Source organism: Canis lupus, chromosome 4 (assembly GCF_048164855.1).
Source record: "Canis lupus baileyi chromosome 4, mCanLup2.hap1, whole genome shotgun sequence".
In the NCBI taxonomy this organism is placed as follows: domain Eukaryota; kingdom Metazoa; phylum Chordata; class Mammalia; order Carnivora; family Canidae; genus Canis; species Canis lupus.
The window spans coordinates 60,149,950-60,169,124 of NC_132841.1; the positions used below are offsets into that span (position 1 = coordinate 60,149,950).

The window sequence follows — 19,175 nt, forward strand, 5'->3', positions numbered from 1 at the left end:
TTAACCTCTGAAACCCCTCCGAGGTCTAAACTTCTGGGATTTTCTAAAATCCTAATTCAGGTTCCCAAATTTCTCCAGGTTACAGAACTCCAGGATTGGGCCCTATATTCTGGCCACAGCATCAAGCTAAATTATCCTGCAGGAAAAAGCCTGCCACAGGTCTTTCAGCCTGAATGAGCAGGACTCTGAGTTTCAGGCAGGCACCAGGCCTTACTCACGCAGCTACTCTGACAGCCAGCACAGGGTGACACGTGTAGACCCTCCCTCACGTGTGAAGAAGTGCTACTTTTATTCCACAAGTATTTACTGAGCACCTACTGTTTTATTTTTTAATTTTTAAAAAAGATTTTATTTATTTATTCATGAGAGACAGAGAGAGAGGCAGAGACACAGGCAGAGGGAGAAGCAGGCTCCATGCAGGGAGCCTGTCATGGGACTCGATCCCAGGACCACCACCTGAGCCGAAGGCAGACACAACCTCTGAGCCTCCCAGGCTCCCTAAACTGGGAGATTTTTTTTCTGAGCCACCCAGGCGTCCCGTACCTACTGTTTACAAGACACAGTAAGCCTTGTGAATGGGGTAGCAGAAACATAGGAGACAGCTTTGCCCTGATGGAAATTGCCATCCAGCTGGGAAGAATGACTCAGTGGCACTTTCCACACATCCAAAAATCTCCTGGCATTGCCTTTGTTTTCTTGTTCATTGCTTCCAGCAAAAGTCTCACCAAGAAGGGGCTCAGGGGTGACTGTCCCCTTTTTTATAAAACAAAGGAGAAACTAAAAATGTTGAATACAGATTGACGATATATTCCCTCTCTGACTAAATGTGTGTATCTAGCCATCATATTATACATAGTTATTTTTGGGGAGGAGATGCTTGGTGTGGGAAAGGCAGGCAGAAGTGCCCTTCGGGGACCTCTGGGCACAGACTGCCATCACCCCTGCTCCAGTGGGTTTGCTAGTTAGGATCAAGAACCAGGAGAACCTGATATTTCTAAATAGGCCCTTAGGTGGAAGTGGAGACAGAGCAGCTTTTTTTTTTTTTTTTTTTTTCCAGAATGGAGCTGTTAACCCGAGTAGAAAAGCCAGTGGTGTAGAAACATCTGCCTTCTTTCTCAAACCGGGAGGCCCAGGCAGAGAACGGCAGTATTCCCTGGAGGTACCAAGAGGAAACATGGGAAAGTATCACCAGGACTGTATCTGTCCTGGGTGCCACCTCACGTCTGTGGGCTCTGTACCCTTGGCCAAAGAAGTCAGGAATTTATAGGAGGGGTGTGTGGGGTGGGGCTGAAACATAGGTGGAAAAGAGGGAGTATCTCTTCTCTTCCTGTCAATTTGCAAAACACATTGGGATATGGTCTTTCCATTCGTTTCTGTTGTTTTGTTTTTCTGAGTCTTCTCTTTTTTTCTATAACCAACCTGGAATGCTGAGTGGCTGCTCTGCTCTTTATTTTCCACACCTGTCCTCCCCCCACACTGCAGGGCCCAATGCCACTCCCCTACACACCCTTCCCGTCCCCCCCAGGGGACCTGGGACCTGCGGCTGGGGCAGTCTCAGTGGGGTGGGGGGAGGGCGGCTGTGGCCCAAGGAGTCAGCCCTCCTCAGAGAGGACCTGCTTCTCTGATAGGTCTTTGACCTTCTCTGCATTGCAGCCAGGTGTGCAGGCCACCTGGCTGGGGTGGCTCTGCTGGGCTCCTTTACTTATGTCTCTGTGTCTCCCTTCTGGGGAATCCTGGCACTATCTCCTGACACTTCACTTCACATTTCACATGTAATTGAATATACGGCTTCAGTTTCCCCCAGTCCAGGCCTGCCATTCTGGGATCCCCTTCTCCCTTCAGCTACTTCAGTTCTGCTTAGAAAATATACAACTTGGGGATCCCTGGGTGGCACAGCGGTTTAGCGCCTGCCTTTGGCCCAGGGCACGATCCTGGAGACCCGGGATCGAATCCCACGTCGGGCTCCCGGTGCATGGAGCCTGCTTCTCCCTCTGCCTGTGTCTCTGCCTCTCCCCCTCTCTCTGTGTGACTATCATAAATAAATAAAAAATTAAAAAAAAAAGATAAAAAAAGAAAATCTGGGATCCCTGGGTGGCGCAGTGGTTTAGTGCCTGCCTTTGGGCCAGGGCACAATCCTGGAGACCCGGGATCGAATCCCACGTCAGGCTCCCGGTACATGGAGCCTGCTTCTCCCTCTGCCTATGTCTCTGTCTCTCTCTCTCTGTGTGTGCGACTATCATAAATAAATAAAAATTAAAAAAAAAAAAAAAAAGAAAATCTACAACTTGGATATATCCTTTGAGTCGACTAGAAGATGCCCTTTCCTTATATTGTAGAGAAAAATGTTTTCCCCCCAAAAAAGCATTTGACCAGCTGAAGTCTGTAAACCATAATGCAGCCGAGATACTCTGCAATTAAAAATTCCATTGCAAAAAGAAAATTTAAATGAGGTGTTATTCCAACTTTTTATTTATCCTAAATGCTGGTATTTGAAGCAGGTTTGGTGAGATGGTGAGGAAACAGAGTAAGCTTTGATTAAAAGGAAAAAAAAGTGCAAGTTCCAGGTTTTTGGATGCTAATGCCACTTGTCTGTTCTTATGTCTGATTTCGCTTACTATTCTGCTGTGCTGTGTACCGGCCACGAAGAGCATGTGCATAGGTGGGTGTGAATCCCAACACCCCCTCCAGCTCACAGACAGAAAGAAGAGGGAAAGGGCCCAGGGAGCACCAGGGATGTGCAAGGAGAGCGGAACAGGGGTGGGGCCTTGCCTCACTGGCAGGTGAAGGTCTGGACCCTCCACGAGGCAAGGACCAGCACTTACTTGGGTGGCGGGAGGCGGCAGCACTTTGTCCAAGTTCTCTCGAAAGGAGCGAAGCTGGTGACCAGTCTGGCCCAGCGTGTCCTCTACCAGCTTCCTGAAGGCTGGCTCCGAGAGGTGGGAGTGGGGCAGCTGGGTAGGACAGACATGTCATCAGAGCATTCTCTGGGACAAAGGGGACAGACTCTGGCAGCCTACCTTCTAGCCCCAGATGTGTGAAGTTGGGTCTTTTTGTCTGGGACTACCCCACTCAGGGTCCTTTGAGAAAGTGTGCCTGGGGGAAGGGGGGGTCCATGAGTACTGCCTGCCGTGGAGCTGTAGCCACAGGGCTGGTGGTCACGGCCTCCCTTCTCCCATAACTGTGAGCAGCCCACAGACTAGATGATAAACCCAAGCAAGACCAAGTGGAATCCTCCCGTCAGATTTAGCATACGAAGGCTGAGAACGAGAGGAAAACTGTTCCTTTAGATCCCGAGGTGTGAAGGTGTCTGCGATGTAAAGCTGTCTCTCCCACCACGCAGAAAAAGGTCGGCCGAGAATGAAGCCGGCCCAGAGAGGGAAACAGGGCTGGGAGGTGGAGCAAAAGTCGGAGCCCTGACAACACTGTACTGAATGTACCCTGTCGGAGGCTCGACCCCCTCCCAGGTCTCCCTGTTATGCAGGTTAGGATGTTCTTCTTTATGCCTAAGCTGGCTGGGAACCCAAGGAGTTCTGAGGAATGCTCCATCAGAGACCTTGGCCCTGCTAGCCACCTCCAGCATTCTTACCCTGGAGGAACCAGTAACAGAGACGCGTCTTCTCTGCTTGTCACCAAACCCCCGGCTCTTGGTTCTGACCTGGTGCCTTTCCACCGCCCCCGGGAGGCAGACAGACTTTTGTTCTACCATGCAGGCCTTCCCCGGGCTCCACAGGACCGGTCCAGGTGGATGGGCCACGAGCCACAGGCAAAGAAGCTGGCACCAATCACTGACTGGCCCGAACATTCTAAATTACAGGAGAGGCCCTCTTTCTGCTTTTATAAAGTTGATCTTCCCGCTATTGGCATTCTGCAACAGTCCCCAGCCCTGCACCTCCCAGTCTAACACGAGGGGCCTGGCCGCCCTGCAGACAAAACTAGAGGGCAGGAAGAGAATGCCAGGATCGGCTAATCAGATTGACCCTCTGCCTTAAGGAAAGAGGAACGCTTCTTTTTACAGATGGTTCAGGCTTAATTAAATTCAAAGGGAGTGTCTGAGACAGAACTCTGTACTAAATGCTTTGAAGGCCAAAAAGAATAAAAGCCAACAGTTCCAGCCCTCCTCAATAAGGAGAAACAGCTTCACTCAGCACCCCAACCAAAGGCAACCTCTGCTAAGTGCTTAGTTGCACATCCTAAGGGCTGTTGGACTACAGAGGATGGGTGAGTTCTCCCAGCCGGAGGGGGATCCTGAGAGCTTCAGGGGGAGCTTCATTCACCTGTCACATATTTGGGGTGTTCCTACCATACACCATGCACTGGGACAGGCATGGCAGGCAATGGGCTGGGGGGGGGCATTCCAGGAAGGAAGGAGTCTATGCAAAGGGACATGGTCATGCTCAGAATGGGTGTGCTGGAACCAGGACTATAGGTGCGCAGTGGGACAAGATGCTGCCGAGGTGGTGAGGCATGCGTGGGGGACCACTGAGCTGGGGCCCATGAAACACAGGAGATGGCATGTGGTATGAGGAGTGCTGGAACTGCCCCAGGGCCAGCTCTTCTCATAGGCTGCCAAGCACTGTTCAGAGTCCAGGCTCTGGAGTGGAACTGTCAGGGTTCAAATCCTGCCATCAGCTATGTGGCCCTGGGCATGCTGTTGAACCTCTCTGTGCCTCAACTTCCTTTCGGAATGAGGATAATGATGTTACCTGCTCTACAAGGTCACTGTGAGGAGGAGGTGGGATGATACAGAGAAGGTATGCAGTAAGTGCTCATGAAGACGCAGCTTCTAGAAGTAGGCAGGAACACCAGCTGGAGACATTTACCCCTGATTGTGTAGAAGGGGCCTGGCCTCTGTCACCAACTTCTTCTAATACACTCCAAGGACTGACCCCAAGGTCTGCTATTTTCCCAGCAGAGCCTTTTGCTTCTGAATCCCAGAGCCCATGAATGGCCTGGAGTTCCAGTTCTATCCTTGCTTTCATGATCTGATTCCACTAGTGCAGGGAGAACTGGCACAAGAGAGATCCAGAAGGTGTCTAGGGCCACCTCCTGAGCACCTGATGGCCTAATCTCACTTCATCCCAGCCCATGCCAACAGCTGGCTGAAGGCGCTATGAGGCCTTGCCTGGCTATTCTGCAGAGGAGCCCCAGTCCCAGAGGCCTCACCTGGGCCAAGCTGCCCTCTGCCCTCTGCAGCACGTGCTTTGCAAGGTCCCGCTGGAGGCCCACGAACGTGCACAGGATCTGGCCCAGCCAGTGCATGGCCAGCTGGTTAAGCTGTGGTAGCTCGGCCACTAAGAGGGAGTTGAGGGCCTGGTACGTGTGCCGGGCCTCCTGCTCCTCGTATGTCACACTGCCCGCCTCCAACAGCTTCTCTTCCACCCTCTCGAAGTCCAGTAGTTTGTCCAGACGCTTCTTGATCAGGTTCTGAGGGCCAGCCAGGGCTTTAGCCAGGCTGCACAATGGCTGCCACACCAGGCCTTCCAGCCGCTGCTTCTGTGGGGAGAGGTGAGCTTGGGGCTGGGGAAGGAGGTGGCAAAGGGTAGGCACTGCGAGAACGGGATTTGGGACCTAGGTAGCACCAGTCCCACACCGACCAACTAGCTCTGACCTCTTGCATGTTATCTATCTTTCTTGTGCCTCAACACACTCATCTGAAAAATGGGGATAGTGCATATATGAGCTTAGCAGAGTGCCTGGCACTTTCTAACATCTGCACACGGATCTTAAAAGATTTTGTAGAGAGTGGTGATCACAAACACAGTCTTTGGGGATCAGATCTCATCTACTAACTGACCATCTGAATAACTTAGGAAGTCATCGTCTCTTGGCCTCTAGCTCTTGCCTGCAGAATGAGACTCTTAATAGCATCTACCCTATAAGCTGTGTTGTGAGGATTAAAAGAGATGAGGAACGTAAAGGGCTGAGCAGCTTATCTGCCTGGCAGATAGTGAGGCACAACAAACATCAGCTGGGGCTATTTTTATCAGTAAAATGCATTAATAATAATCCCCGCTTTGCTGACTACTCTGGGTGGTTACAGATGTGACAATCCACTGGGGCTCAAATTCACGACCCTGAGATCAAGAGTTGCATGCTCTACTGACTGAGTCAGCCAGGAGGCCCCTAAATATTCTTAACGCCCTCTATCACCTGTCTCACCAAGAAAGGGGAAAGGAGAAGCTCCACTCACGAACTGTGGGAAGGCCTGCAGCTGGAGTTCTCTCATCAGGCTGCAGTACTGTACCACAGGCCCCCCAGGGATGTCCAGATCGTATTCCTGGGGCCTGAAGCGGAGGAAAGCCTGGACCCAGAGCAAACGAGAGAGACGGCCAATCAGGACCCATCGTAGCCCTCTTGCACCTAAACCTCCCACCCCCACTCCCGAAGAGTTATCTGGGCTCTCTGCACACCCACCATGAGAGGGAAGCACCCAGCCTCTTCCATCCTTGCACATCTTGGATGATTAGAATGTTCTTCCTTAAACTGAACCAACATCTTTCTCCTGATTCCAACGCTTCCCAAACTTCATGTGTTTGCATATCACTTTTGTGATTTTACTGCCATGTCCATAGTCCACATATTCTATTAATACTTGAAATCAACTAACCATTCCTATTTATATCAATGTATTTTTTAAAAGATTTATTTATTTATGATAGACATAGAGAGAGAGAGGCAGAGACACAGGAGGAGGGAGAAGCAGGCTCCATGCTGGGAGCCTGACATGGGACTCGATCCCAGGACTCCAGGATCGTGCCCTGGGCCAAAGGCAGGCACTAAACCGCTGAGCCACCCAGAAATCCCTCAATGTATTTTTTTAAATCACCTTATGACATAACCACAACGGGCAACCAGCAATAACTACATAAATAGGCATGTAAGAATAATTGCTATAGGGCAGCCTGGGTGGCTCAGCGGTTTAGCGCCGCCTTCAGCCCAGGGCCTGATCCTGGGGACCCAGGATCGAGTCCCACGTCAGGTTCCCTGCATGAAGCCTGCTTCTCCCTCTGCCTGTCTCTCTCTCTCTCTCATGAATAAATAAATAAAATATTAAAAAAAAAAGAATAATTGCTATAAGGCGTCTGCCTGGGTGCCTCAGTGGTTGGGCATCTGCCTTTGGCTCAGGTCGTGATCCCAGAGTCCTGGAATCGAGTTCCACATCAGGCTCCCTGCATGGAGCCTGCTTCTCCTCTCTCTGCCTATGTCTCTGCCTCTCCCTCTGTGTCTCTTATGAATGAATAAATAGAATCTTTTTTTTAAAAAAAGAATAATTGCTATCAAAACAAACAATGTCATTAAGTTCTGTCTGGATGTCACTGCCTGCAGACAACACCCAATCCAAGACTGGCTCTGCCTGTGTTAAAGAGATACCAGCAAAAGAAACTTCTCCTGGGGATGCCTGGGTGGCTCAGACCATTAAGCATCTGCCTTTGGCTCAGGTCATGATCCCAGGACCCTGGAATCCAGCCCCACACTGGGGTCCCTGCTCAGCAGGAAGTCTGCTTCTCCCTCTGCCCCTCTTCCCTGCTCCTGCTATCTCTAAAGACTAAATAAAATGTTAAAACAAAACAAGAAGCTTCTCCTGGACTCAGAGGATTAAAGGGAGTCATGTGCTTGCTATGGGCTTCTACAACTACACTGTGTTGTCATGTAAGCCTGCATCCGGGGAAACATAGCCTAATGCTTCCAAATACCTGTCCTACTCTGCAAAGCCAGATGTGTCTCCCACGTGCCTCTGCTTTCTCTCTCATGGCTTCTCCATCCTCTCTCTTGTGGGCTCTGAGAGCCTTCCCCTCCTGTCTCGCTGTACTGTGACAGGATCCTGCTGCCTTCTGTTGGGGGGCCCAGGATGGAGCAGGAACAAGCAGGGGGACCTGCCCCTCACAGACAGGCCTGCAACTATGACCTGTCTCATTTTCCACACTTCCTGGAAGGCCACCCATTATCCAAAGAGCCTGTTATTATCTGACCAAGCTGCTTTGTGCAAATGGACATGACTGAGAACCACACGAAGGGACGAAAGGGATGGAATGAGTCAGCATCGATGACAAAAGTGAAGGAGGATTTTGGCACAAGGAAAATGTTGAGCTGGATGGCATGCAAGCTGGTGTTCCTGCGGGCTACATTTTCTTGGGCCTGTGTAGCATTTAAGTTTTCATCTAATTTGTTGCTCACATGGACAGATCATGAGATTTCATCTGAAAGTTGTTTTTTCCCCCCTAAAATCAGAACTGGCTACCCTGGCTCCAGATTCCCAAACAGCAACAGCTTCTCTAAGCCAAGTAACAGCTGCCCCTTTAGATCTGATTCATCCATACATTCAGTCAGTCAAATTCTAAATATTATTATGTATTTAACTCTACTGAAAAGTCTCATAAACAACTGGTCACACATTAAGCCTCAGACACCTGCACATTTCACTTAATAATATTACCTGTCTGACTCTTTCAGGCACCTGAGTTTGTTACCTGCTCCAGGTGCCAGACTGGCAGGGTCCCTCTGGAGGGTTCAGACCCCAGTGAATTTTAATCCTGGCCAGTGGGAACCTCACCCCCTACGAGCTCAATGAGTTCAGAAACTGGGGAGTGCTTGCCTGTGGCCCTTCTTCTGACCTGCAGCCAGAGACTGGGTGACCACGTCCATTTGGTTCCTGCAGCTGGTGCTTTTACCAGCTTGGCGGATGGGCCCTGCATGCCTCCTGCCTAGGGGACCCAGCCCAGCCCAGCCATTATTAACTGCAGGATCTCACCTCCAGATTATCCAGGTAGACAGCCATATTGTTCTTCATCTCCGTCACACACAGCGACACCCAATGGAACCTCTCTTCTAAATCATCAAATTCCTTGTCTTCTGTCTGAGAGGAGAGTGAGGTTTGTGAGAGCAGAGAATATCCATGCCTGGGGAGTGTGGAGGGGAGTAGTATACACTCACGGCCATGTCCCAAGCTCTCATTGGGGACCACCTTTCCACAGCCCCACCCATCAAAGCCAGGTCCTCCAGCCCTAAAGATGAGTGGGACGGTTAGAGGCAGTGAGTGCAACTTAATGGTTTTGTACTCAGGCCACGGAATCAGATATATGAGCGTATGAGTCCTGGTTCACTTGCTTCCTAGCTGTGTGACCTTGGGCAAGTGTTTTACTCTCCCCAAGTCTGTTTCTTCTTCTGCAAATGGGGTAATAAAAACACCTATTTCATTGTGTTGATCAAATAATGCCAGATTTAGAGTAAGTACTCCATCAACCTGAACTGCTACTAGTAGCTAGTCCAGGCCGGTTCCTTGCCAGGACCCGAGATTAGCTCTCCTATCTGCGTAAAAAGAAACTCAGAGAAATAGTAGCACAGGATACAGTGGAGAAAGTCCTAGCCTGGCCTCTGCCTGGTGACGCGGTGCTCAGAGGTCATTTTAGTCCCTTAGCCTCAGCTTCCTCATCTCTGAAAGTAATCTAAGCCACCTGCCCCTGTGGAATGACTGGGATGCCACCCTTTCTCCATCCACGCTCACCTTGGGCACAAGCCCCGCCTCCTGCTTCAGCAGCTGGCTCAGCCGAGTGGTCTTCTTGGAGAGAGTGTGTGTGTTGAGGCGGGCCAGCCGCTCCCGGAGGGTCAGCTGCTCCACTTTGGTGTACTTGGAGGCTGCGCCAACAGAGGAGAGTCAAGGCATGGGGACCAAAGCTGACCCAGGAAAGCAGGCAGCCCAGACATGCCTGGCTAGGCATCTACTTGGGCTCTCTTCTCAAACATCAGCGGCACACCTGTTAGAACCCCAACTTGTAGAGGAAAAGCCCAGGGCTTGTTCCAAGGTGTGAGCTCTGGTAGAACAGCTGCCCGTCTGCTTGACTTTGGCAAGGCGCCACTTCTTGGGGCTGTTCCTCATTTGTACAATGAGACCCGCTACCTTACATGATTGCCAGGTGGATCACAGAAGACAGTGGGTCTGAATGGACTTTCTAAAGAACTCAAGAGAGATGATTGGCCTGAAGCTCCTTGGCCATGGTCAGCCAAGCTGGTGCTCCACGGGAACCACGCTTTCCCCACTCCTGGTGCAGGGCCTTTCACTGATCCATCACACCACCCCGGGCCTGAGTGTGAAACCCGGCTCTGCCTCTCACCAGCTCTATGATCTGGAGCAAATGATTTAAGCTTTCCTTTGACCTGTGAGATGGGGCTGCCACTGCCAGCCCCAGAGGGTAACTAAGGATCAAACCAGATAATGAATGAAAGACGTGTCACAGCCCTTAGTAATCATGAGCTAAATTATCACTATTATACCGTCTAGGTCATGCAAGTGAGTTTACTCTCTACTTGGGACACTGCTTCATTTTCCAAACCTTTCTGTTTTAACAATCTGGGAGACAGAGTTCCCCATGCACTAGCTGCCCTTCCCAAGGTATATACACAGCTCTTGGATTCCTTGGTATTCATTTCTCCTCCACAGCATAACACCCATGTGGTTTGCATGGGACTGATCTTACTTTGGTTCAGGAGGTGGGTGCTAACTGGGATAAATCAATTCATATAGTCCCAACCCCCTGGCCACAGTCATTGGTTCCAAGAATAATACATAAGCCAGGTCTACACCAATCGGCTCATGACATTCCCCTAACCATGGTGATTGGTTCAGGGTGAGCACATGACCCAAATGGGACCTATCTGAATCTCGAAGAAAGGCCCTGTTTTATGCTGGGGGTGCGTGGGGTGGTGGTGGTGTGCAGATATGAGTATTAGAACAGCAATAGTCATTTACTATTATGAGGGAGGCCAGCCTAAAGATGAAGCTGACACGCAGTAAAGAGCCCAGATGAGAGAGTTATAGGGAAATGGAGCCAGCACCCTGATCAAACCCTACCTAAAGTCCTATTACCTCCAGACTTGAGGTTATAGGAGCCACTACATTTACTTTATTAATGAAGATAGTTTGAGATTAGTGTTTTTGTAGCTGGAAGCATTCTTACTGACAGAGCCCCTAAATCCCCCAAGTCCTTACCCACTTCCTTGCGCCTCTTGTACTCATTGATGTTGGTGTTCACGTCCTGGAGGGCAGAGGCAGCCCTCTGAAGTACAGGGTAGGCACTGGCGTCAGGGACTGTGTTCTCCAGGATTTTCTGCAGCAGCAATGGGTACTTGGTAATCCTCTGCAGAGGGATTACCAGTAAGAAACTGAGGCCTGAGGGCCCAGCTTGTGGCCTGAGGGAGAAGGCTGGCGTTAGGTAGGGAAAGCCCACCCTTTTGGGCACCAGGAGCCCTGGGCTCTAGGCCCAGCTCTGCCATTTAACTCACTGTGTGCTCTAAGGCAAATCAACCTCCTTATGTGGTTCTGTTTCTTCATCTATAATGCGGGAGATCTAGATGCTAGACAGGCACTGCTAGTTCTGGGCCCTAGTCCCCCATCTGTACTAAATGTAATGATCAGTTCTCTGTCCTCTGCCTCCTTGGCTTCTCAGCAGCAGACACAGCTGATTAATCCCTGCTCTTGAAACACTTTCTTCTTCTAGCCCCAGAGGTACCCTTGGTCCTGCTCTTCCTGTTCCATGAGCCATTCTCTTGGCCTCCTCTACTAGACTTGCTCCAATGCCAGAGTGCCCTAGAGCCTTCACCCCCCTCCGCTCACTCTCTTACTGACTTCATTTAGTCCTATGACTCTAAACACATCCCCAACCCAGACCTCCATTTCCAGCTTCTGTCCAGAGCACCAGACTCACACAGTCAACTGCCTGTGTGACATATCCACTGGGCTATGTCCCAAGCACAACTCTGTATGCTGGACATCCATCTGATATTTTATTCAATAAAATGGTTCTGCAGCTTTAAAAGTTGAAAGTTTAAAAAAAAAAAAAAAAGGGATCCCTGGGTGGCGCAGCGGTTTGGCGCCTGCCTTTGGCCCAGGGCGCGATCCTGGAGACCCGGGATCGAATCCCACGTCGGGCTCCCGGTGCATGGAGCCTGCTTCTCCCTCTGCCTATGTTTCTGCCTCTCTCTCTCTCTGACTATCATAAATAAATAAAATTAAAAAAAAATAAAATAAAATAAAAAAATATTTAAAAAAAAACCACAGGAATTCTAAGTTTATAGAGATGCATTTAAAGTATTTAAAGGTAAAAGGTCATGATGTCTATTATGTGTCTTTAAAATAGTTTAGCTTAAAAATAGATGAAGCAAAATGTTAACATTGATTAATTTTAAAGAGTGGTATGTATTTATTACATTCATCTATTTTTCTATAGGTGTGAAAATTTTCACTGAAAAAAGTAAAAAAACAAAACCCAAGAATGAGTAGTGTCAAGATCCCTTCCAGATGCACTACTGATAAGTGAACGACTACTTCTAGTTCCTTTCTTGCTCATGTCTGGGATTTGCAGATAGAGTGCCCAAGTCAATGGCGTCTGGGGAAAGGCTCCCTTAGTCTTCCCTTGATCATGACCAGTGGCCCTCAGATCTGCCTTTCAAGAAGTTTCGATCTTCAGTGTCTAAGCATTCCTCCTCCAAGAAGACTCACAGATGCTGCTCACAGCCATTCTCTGGCCCCCTCTCCATGGTACCCTTGCCTCTGCTCTTCCTCCTAAGGAAATATTTCCAGACCAAATATCCAGGAAAGCAGTCGTGAGGCTAAGAATAGGCAGAGCAGGTGGGTGCTCCTCATTAGCTGTGGGGTGTTAGGGGAGTGGCAGGGGTAGGATTACCTGTCAGGACATGCCTACGCTGACCATCTGCTCTCACCACGGGTTTCCTAGCACTTGGCTGACCATGGCAGGGGAGATGGAAAAAGTCACCAGATATCTGCAAAACTCTGTCCTCTGCGCTTACTTTCCATGGGAAAGGGCCAACTGCCTCATGGGGACAGCTGTCACTCCACAAATAAGAGCACAGGGGGTCTTCAAAGAGATGATCACAGTTCTTCTCCACAATTATCAAGGAGTCACAACAGAATTACGGCAGCCTTTTATGTTTAGTTTTTCTAAGGTAATCTGGAGGGGAAAAAAATTTTTTTTTAAGTAGGCCCAACATGGGGCTAGAACTCACGACCCCGAGTTCAAGACCTGAGCTGAGATCAAGAGTCAGATGCTTAACTCACTGAGACACCCAGGCAGCCCTGGAGAAAATTTTTTAAGCGGCATGTCAAATAGGCAACACAAATTAAAAGATAATTCCCCTTCCCCAACAAAGAAGAAAAAAGAGAAGAAAAGAAAGAAAAGAAAAAACAAAGGAAAAAAAAGAAAAGACTTGATGGGATGAGCACTAGGTATTATACCATATGCTGGCAAATCGAACTTCAATAAAAAGAAAGGAAAAGAAAAGAAAAGCCAAAGTAAGGTAAAGAAAGATAGATAATTCCCAGAGCTGGGTGGGTACAGGGAGACAGGCCCACTTATATTCTCTTGGTGGGAGCAGTGATTGGTAAATTCTTTTTGAAGAGCAGTTTAGCAATTTGTGAAATGTACAAATCCTTTGTTCCATCATCCTACTCCAGAAATTTATCCACAGAAATGTCAACTCAAGGGAGCAAAGATAAAAGCAGAAGTTACCAGCAACTCTATCACAGTAAAAAACTGGAAACAAACCAGATACCTATCAGCAGGGGCTTCGTTAAAAGACCATAGTCTGTGAGCCACCCTGGAAAGGAACTGTGCCGCCCTTAACAAGAACACAGTAGAACTACTCCTAGGGTTGTGAAAAGATATTTATAACCATGGTTATGTGAAAAAGTGAAAAAGTAAGTTCCTGAGGTGCCTGGGTGGATCTGTTGGTTAAGCGTCTGACTCTTCACTTCAGGTTACATCATGATTTCAGGGTTGTGGGATCAAGCCCCGCATCGGGCTCTGTCCTCAGTGTAGAGTCTACTCATCTTTCTTCCTCTGCTCCTCCTCCCACATCCTCTCCCTCTCTCTCTCAAATAAACAAATAAGATCTTCATAAAAAATGAAAAAGTTCTAAAAAAGCATGTGTAATAGGAGCCCCTTAAAATTTCTCCCTTCCTTCCTTTCCATCCATCTTGTCTGTCTGTAAATGAACAGAAGAAAGTCTGGATAGAAAAGGTTAACTATCAGGTGGAGGGATGAGGAAATGTGGGACCAAGACCAAGGGATGATGGACTTTTTTACTCTTTCTTTATATACCTGTGTTTGTTTGAATATTCCCTTTTTATCAGTAAGCATACATTACTTTTATATTTAAAACAAAGATTGCCAAGATTGCCAATAAAGGAAAACAAAGACTGTCTGCCTTCTCCAAACACTGCCCCAGCCATCATTCTGAAACTGTGGGTGCTTTGTGCTTGCCTCTGCAGGCCAGTCTCTTCCCTGCTGCTAGCTGCAGAACTTCTGCCTCCTGTCAGGGCAAGCCCTTGACCCCCTTAATGCAGGAGCTGCATTGAGAGACAGGATAAATTAAACACTCCACCCACCCAAATAAAGGGTAGGGGGCAGCATGCATTTTGGAATCACTAAGAATCTGATTAGATGGTATCATCCATCCTGACTGGATGAGAAAGAACCACTTCATAGTTGGTGTGGTGATTCCAGTTGGCTAAGCTCCAGAAAGAGTCCCATGATCACACAAGAAAGGCAGGATTATTGTTTCAAGAGATAGGAGCTGAAAAGCAATCCTGGCAGGAAGAATGGCATTCCTGGTGCAACTTTAGAGCACAGGCTCTCATTGAGGGCATGGTGGAAATGTGCAGGCACTGGGCTGTTCTAGGCACTCAGTGGGCAGGGACCAGAGCAGCAGGCCATCTGCAAGGTCAGCCTTGCATCATTGACAACAGTGCTGTGTCTCCTATGTCCCTGTGAGCATGCACAGACTGAATGAATGCCTCAAGATTGCAATTGTGATTTCAAGAACTGGGATTTTTTTTTGTGGCACTTCAACTCCATCTACTTACCACAACGCTGGAAATTATTAGGATGCTACCTTTCATAAACAAGACCCAGATCATCTGCAAGAACATCATACATCCTACTTCCTCACATCCTCTGCCCCCTAGAATGTAATGTTATCCCTACGTCATTTATGTTATTTCCTTCTTTTCCTTATCATACACCAGGAGGTCAAATTTGCTCTCATTGCTACTTGTCATGCTAGGGCATGCACATTCTCTGCTCTTTCCTTTTTCGATACTTCTTATGGGGAATGGTTTCTGACTTTTCCTTCCTTGAATCCAAACTTCTTTATTATAAGTAGGTGCCAGCATCTGATTGCTTCATTAGATTTTCTCGGGTAGTGGTGCCCAAGCATTTGCACACTGAAATAATATCACTTTATTAGACATTATTTTTCTTTTACTTCTCCTTTTTATTACAGTTAAGCCAGTACATTGATTTTTTCCAGTTCTATATATATATATGCAAGATATATACACACACACACACACACACACATATATATACATATATACACACACATATATATATATATTTCAAGACTATATGTCAGGATGATAATTTAATGTTTGTTATAAAAAAGGAGCATTGAGGGACACCTTAGTGGCTCAGTTGGTTGAGTATCAGGCTCTTGATTCTGGCTCAGGTCATGATCTCAGGGTCATGAGATTGAGGCCCTCATAGGGCTCTGTGATGAGCGTAGAGCCTCCTTAAGATTCTCTCCCTCCCTCTCATTCTGCCACTACCCTCAACCCTTCCCTCCTTCCCTCTTTTAGAAAAAAAAAAAAAAGGTAAGCATCTGCCTTTGGCTCAGGTCATGATCTTGGGGTCCTAGAACTGAGCTCTGCATCAGGCTCCCAGCAGGGAGCCTGCTTCTCCCTCTGCTGCTCCCCCTGCTGTTCTCTCTCGCTCTCTCTTAAAAATAAATAAAGAAAATTATTTTTTAAAAAGGAGCATTGAAACCAGTAGAGCCGAGAGCCACAGTGTGGTTTCAGAGAAATACAACCCCTGCCTAGACAAGACAACTGGGGTTTACAGTGTCATTTGGGTACCATGAGTCCATACCCCAATGAGGTATAGTTATTATGCCCCCTTTACACACAAGGAAACCAGGTTCTGAGACATGAAATGGCTCTGCCAAGGTGAATTAGATTCACCTTGGCAGAGTCAGATTGGCCACTGGACATTGTGGCACCAGGGCCCATGAGAAAGCCTGGACTGGTCTGGCTGGGAAAGACCAGAGTGTGGAAAGCATGACAAATAGCAGCCTCTGTGCCAACCAGGGCCCCTGGACAGTTCTTCCAACATGCCTGAGCTAAATGCCAGTATTGGGCACCTGGGAGATGTTATATCAAAGTTTCTGACTTCATTAAAAAAATCAAGAGGATCTGGCCACAGTGGATTCATATTCCTACACGACAACTGAGGCAGATGGTTTGTAAACTAGGGCTGTAATTATTCGACTCTCTGTATTCACATCCTTTGTTGTGGTGGCTACTGTTGTATCCACACACTTTGAATATGTCTTCGGAGCTCCTCCCTTTGAACAGTCGGGTCTATTTTTCTACCCCTTGGGTCTGTCACAGCATGCCGATTCCCAGCCAAGACCTCCAAAGTCCCTCCCTGCCCCCCTCCCCCTTCCTCTGCCCTCCCTTCTGCTCTCTCCCTGTCTCACCTGTGACCACCATGTGAACAAGCCTGGGCCACCTGCCAGATGATGAGAGGCTGTATGGCCAGAGCTGAGTCAGCTCACATGTCTCAGATACACAAGAGAGCCCAGCCAAGATCAGCAAAGCTGACCTACAGTTGATGACAGGCATATGAAGTACGCAGCCAGGGCTAGAAGGATCATCTACCGAGCCCAGCTACGTTGCTAACATGCCCCAGCTTGAGCCAAATAAATGTCTGTCTTAAGCCATTCTGTTTTGGGATGGTCTCTTACATAACAAAAGCTACTCGATAGAGCAGCCCAAGGGAGAGGCTGGGCTGCAGCCTGTCTCTACACAGGATCTGTTGGCTCTGGTTGGCTGCAGTCTCCACTGCTCCCTTTTGCTCCACATCCGCCTCCTTGCTTTCCTCATTTTTGTAACCTGCCACTTTCCTATTGAAATGTATTTAGTGACCTTGTAAAAATCTAAATTTGTAAGAACAATGGAAGGATAGATCAAAGGGAGGAAGTATGGGACACCTGGGTGGCTCAGCAGTTGAGTGTGTCTGCCTTTGGCTCGGGGAGTGACCCTGGAGTCCCGGGATCAAGTCCCACGTCGGTCTCCCTGCATGGAGCCTGCTTCTTCCTCTGCCTATGTCTCAGCCTCCCGCTCTCTGTGTCTCTCATGAATAAATAAATAAAGTCTTTAAAAAAAAAAGTGGTGGGGAGTGTATGTACTCTGGCGGGGGGAGGGCAGCTGGGAGGGGCCAGGACATGGGTACTTGAAAAGGAGGCTTCAGGGGGTTAAGGGGATAGGCAAGGGAGGAGGGGAGGCAGTAGGAACTTCCACAGGAGGCAATGTCATCTCCAAAGATCTAAATCTACATGGCCTTTCTCTGGGTGTAAAGGGAACATCTAAGTAAGATGAAATAATAGTAGCCTCTCTTCCTCCTACACTATTCTGATTATCAGAAAATGACCTTCATCTATCTCCATTTGGGGAGCTTGTCCTGAGGGAAAATAGAAGCCTTTTTGAAACAGAAAAGAAGAACAATCCCAGACAAGGAAATATAAACAACTTTTAAATATACAAAGAAATGACCAACTTTAATAATAAGAAGTAAATGCAAAATGAAACCACATTGAGACACCATTTGTCACCTCTCTCAGTCGCAAATATTCTAAAGTTTAATGACACACTCTGGTGTGGCTATGAGGAAACAGACACCCACATCTTGCTCATAGGAATGTAACCTGGTATAGCCTTTACAGAAGGAAATTTTGCAATACCAGAATTATCCATACATACTTTCTTTGAGTAAGAAGTCCACGTCTGGACATATACCTTACAGAAACACCTGTACCTATGGGGCACCTAGGTAGCTCAGTTGGTTGAGCATCCAACTCTGGATTTCTGCTCAGGTCATGATCTCAGGGTCAAGAGATCAAGGCCTGCATGGAGCTCCGCACTCAGCACAGAGTCTGCTTGAGAGTCTTTCTCCCTCTGCCCCTCCCCTCACTCATGTACATGCACTCTCTCTCTCTAAAATAAGTGAATAAAATCTTTTAAAAAAAAAAAATACTTGCACCTGGACAGCCCAGGTGGCTCAGCGGTTTAGTACCACCTTCGGCCTAGGGAGTGATCCTGGAGATTGGGGATCAAGTCCCACATCGGGCTCCCTGCAGGGAGCCTGCTTGTGTCTCTGCCTCTCTCTCTCTCTCCCTCTCTCTCTCTCTGTGTCTCATGAATAAATAAATAAAATCTTAAAAAAAAATACTTGCACCTAACTAAAATGGCATATGTTCATGAATAATCACTGAACACTATCTGTAATATCAAAAGAAAAGAAGCAAACCACTGTCCATTAATAGAGACTAGTTAAATAAACTGGGGAGCAGCCATGTGGTAGAAGAACATGCTATTCAAAGGATTATACATGTATATATTGAAATGGGAAGATGTCCAAGACATATGGTAAGTGAAAAAAAAAACTTTCTTTAAAAAGGCAGTAAAATAAGAGTATATACTTATATTTGCTCTATATGTATTAAGGAACACTGCAAAGATCCATAAGCAATTTACAAGTGGTTACCTCTACTTTAGGGCTGGGAGTAGTATTTGTGTGGATGAAGGGACTTGATTAGACAGGACACGATATTTTTTTTTTTTTTTTGCTGCATAAATGTGGATGTTTTAAAGCTTTTGAACTATGTAACTATTATCCGTTCAAAATCTTAATTTAAAAAATATCTTCTAGGGGCAGGCCAGGTGGCTCAGTGGTTTAGCGCTGCCTTCGGCCCAGGGCCTGATCCTGGAGACCCAGGATCAAGTCCCTCGTCCGGCTCCCTGAATGGAGCCTGCTTCTCCCTCTGCCTGTGTCTCTGCCTCTGTGTGTGTGTGTGTGTGTGTGTGTGTGTGTGTGTGTGTGTGTCTCATGAATAAATAAAATCTTTGAAAAAAATAAATAATAAAAAATATCTTCTACCCACTGATGCCAGCTCTGGGCAGTGAGGCCACTCAGGGCAGTTTTGATTCTGTTTCATGGGGCAGTTTTCAGCTATCTATAGAAAGGCCTTCCAAGGTAATACAAACCTGCTTCACACCACTGCCACCTACAGCACATAGTTCCCACCGTCTCACTGCCCTTCCCATG

General features: G+C 47.8%; 1 protein-coding gene across 3 annotated transcripts in view; it reads right to left on the reverse strand.

Annotated features, from left to right (window-relative positions):
- The window catches only part of ARHGEF37 (Rho guanine nucleotide exchange factor 37), a 55,654-nt gene that overhangs the window by 8,246 nt on the left and 28,233 nt on the right, over window positions 1–19,175 (reverse strand). For all 3 annotated transcript variants that reach the window (XM_072824561.1, XM_072824560.1, XM_072824559.1), the window contains exons 5-10: window positions 10,985–11,184; window positions 9,503–9,633; window positions 8,750–8,854; window positions 6,191–6,301; window positions 5,164–5,493; window positions 2,823–2,951 (exon numbers count right to left, since the gene is read on the reverse strand). In XM_072824561.1, coding sequence (XP_072680662.1) covers window positions 2,823–2,951; window positions 5,164–5,493; window positions 6,191–6,301; window positions 8,750–8,854; window positions 9,503–9,633; window positions 10,985–11,184 — 1,006 coding nt within the window. The remainder of the gene's footprint in view (window positions 1–2,822; window positions 2,952–5,163; window positions 5,494–6,190; window positions 6,302–8,749; window positions 8,855–9,502; window positions 9,634–10,984; window positions 11,185–19,175) is intronic.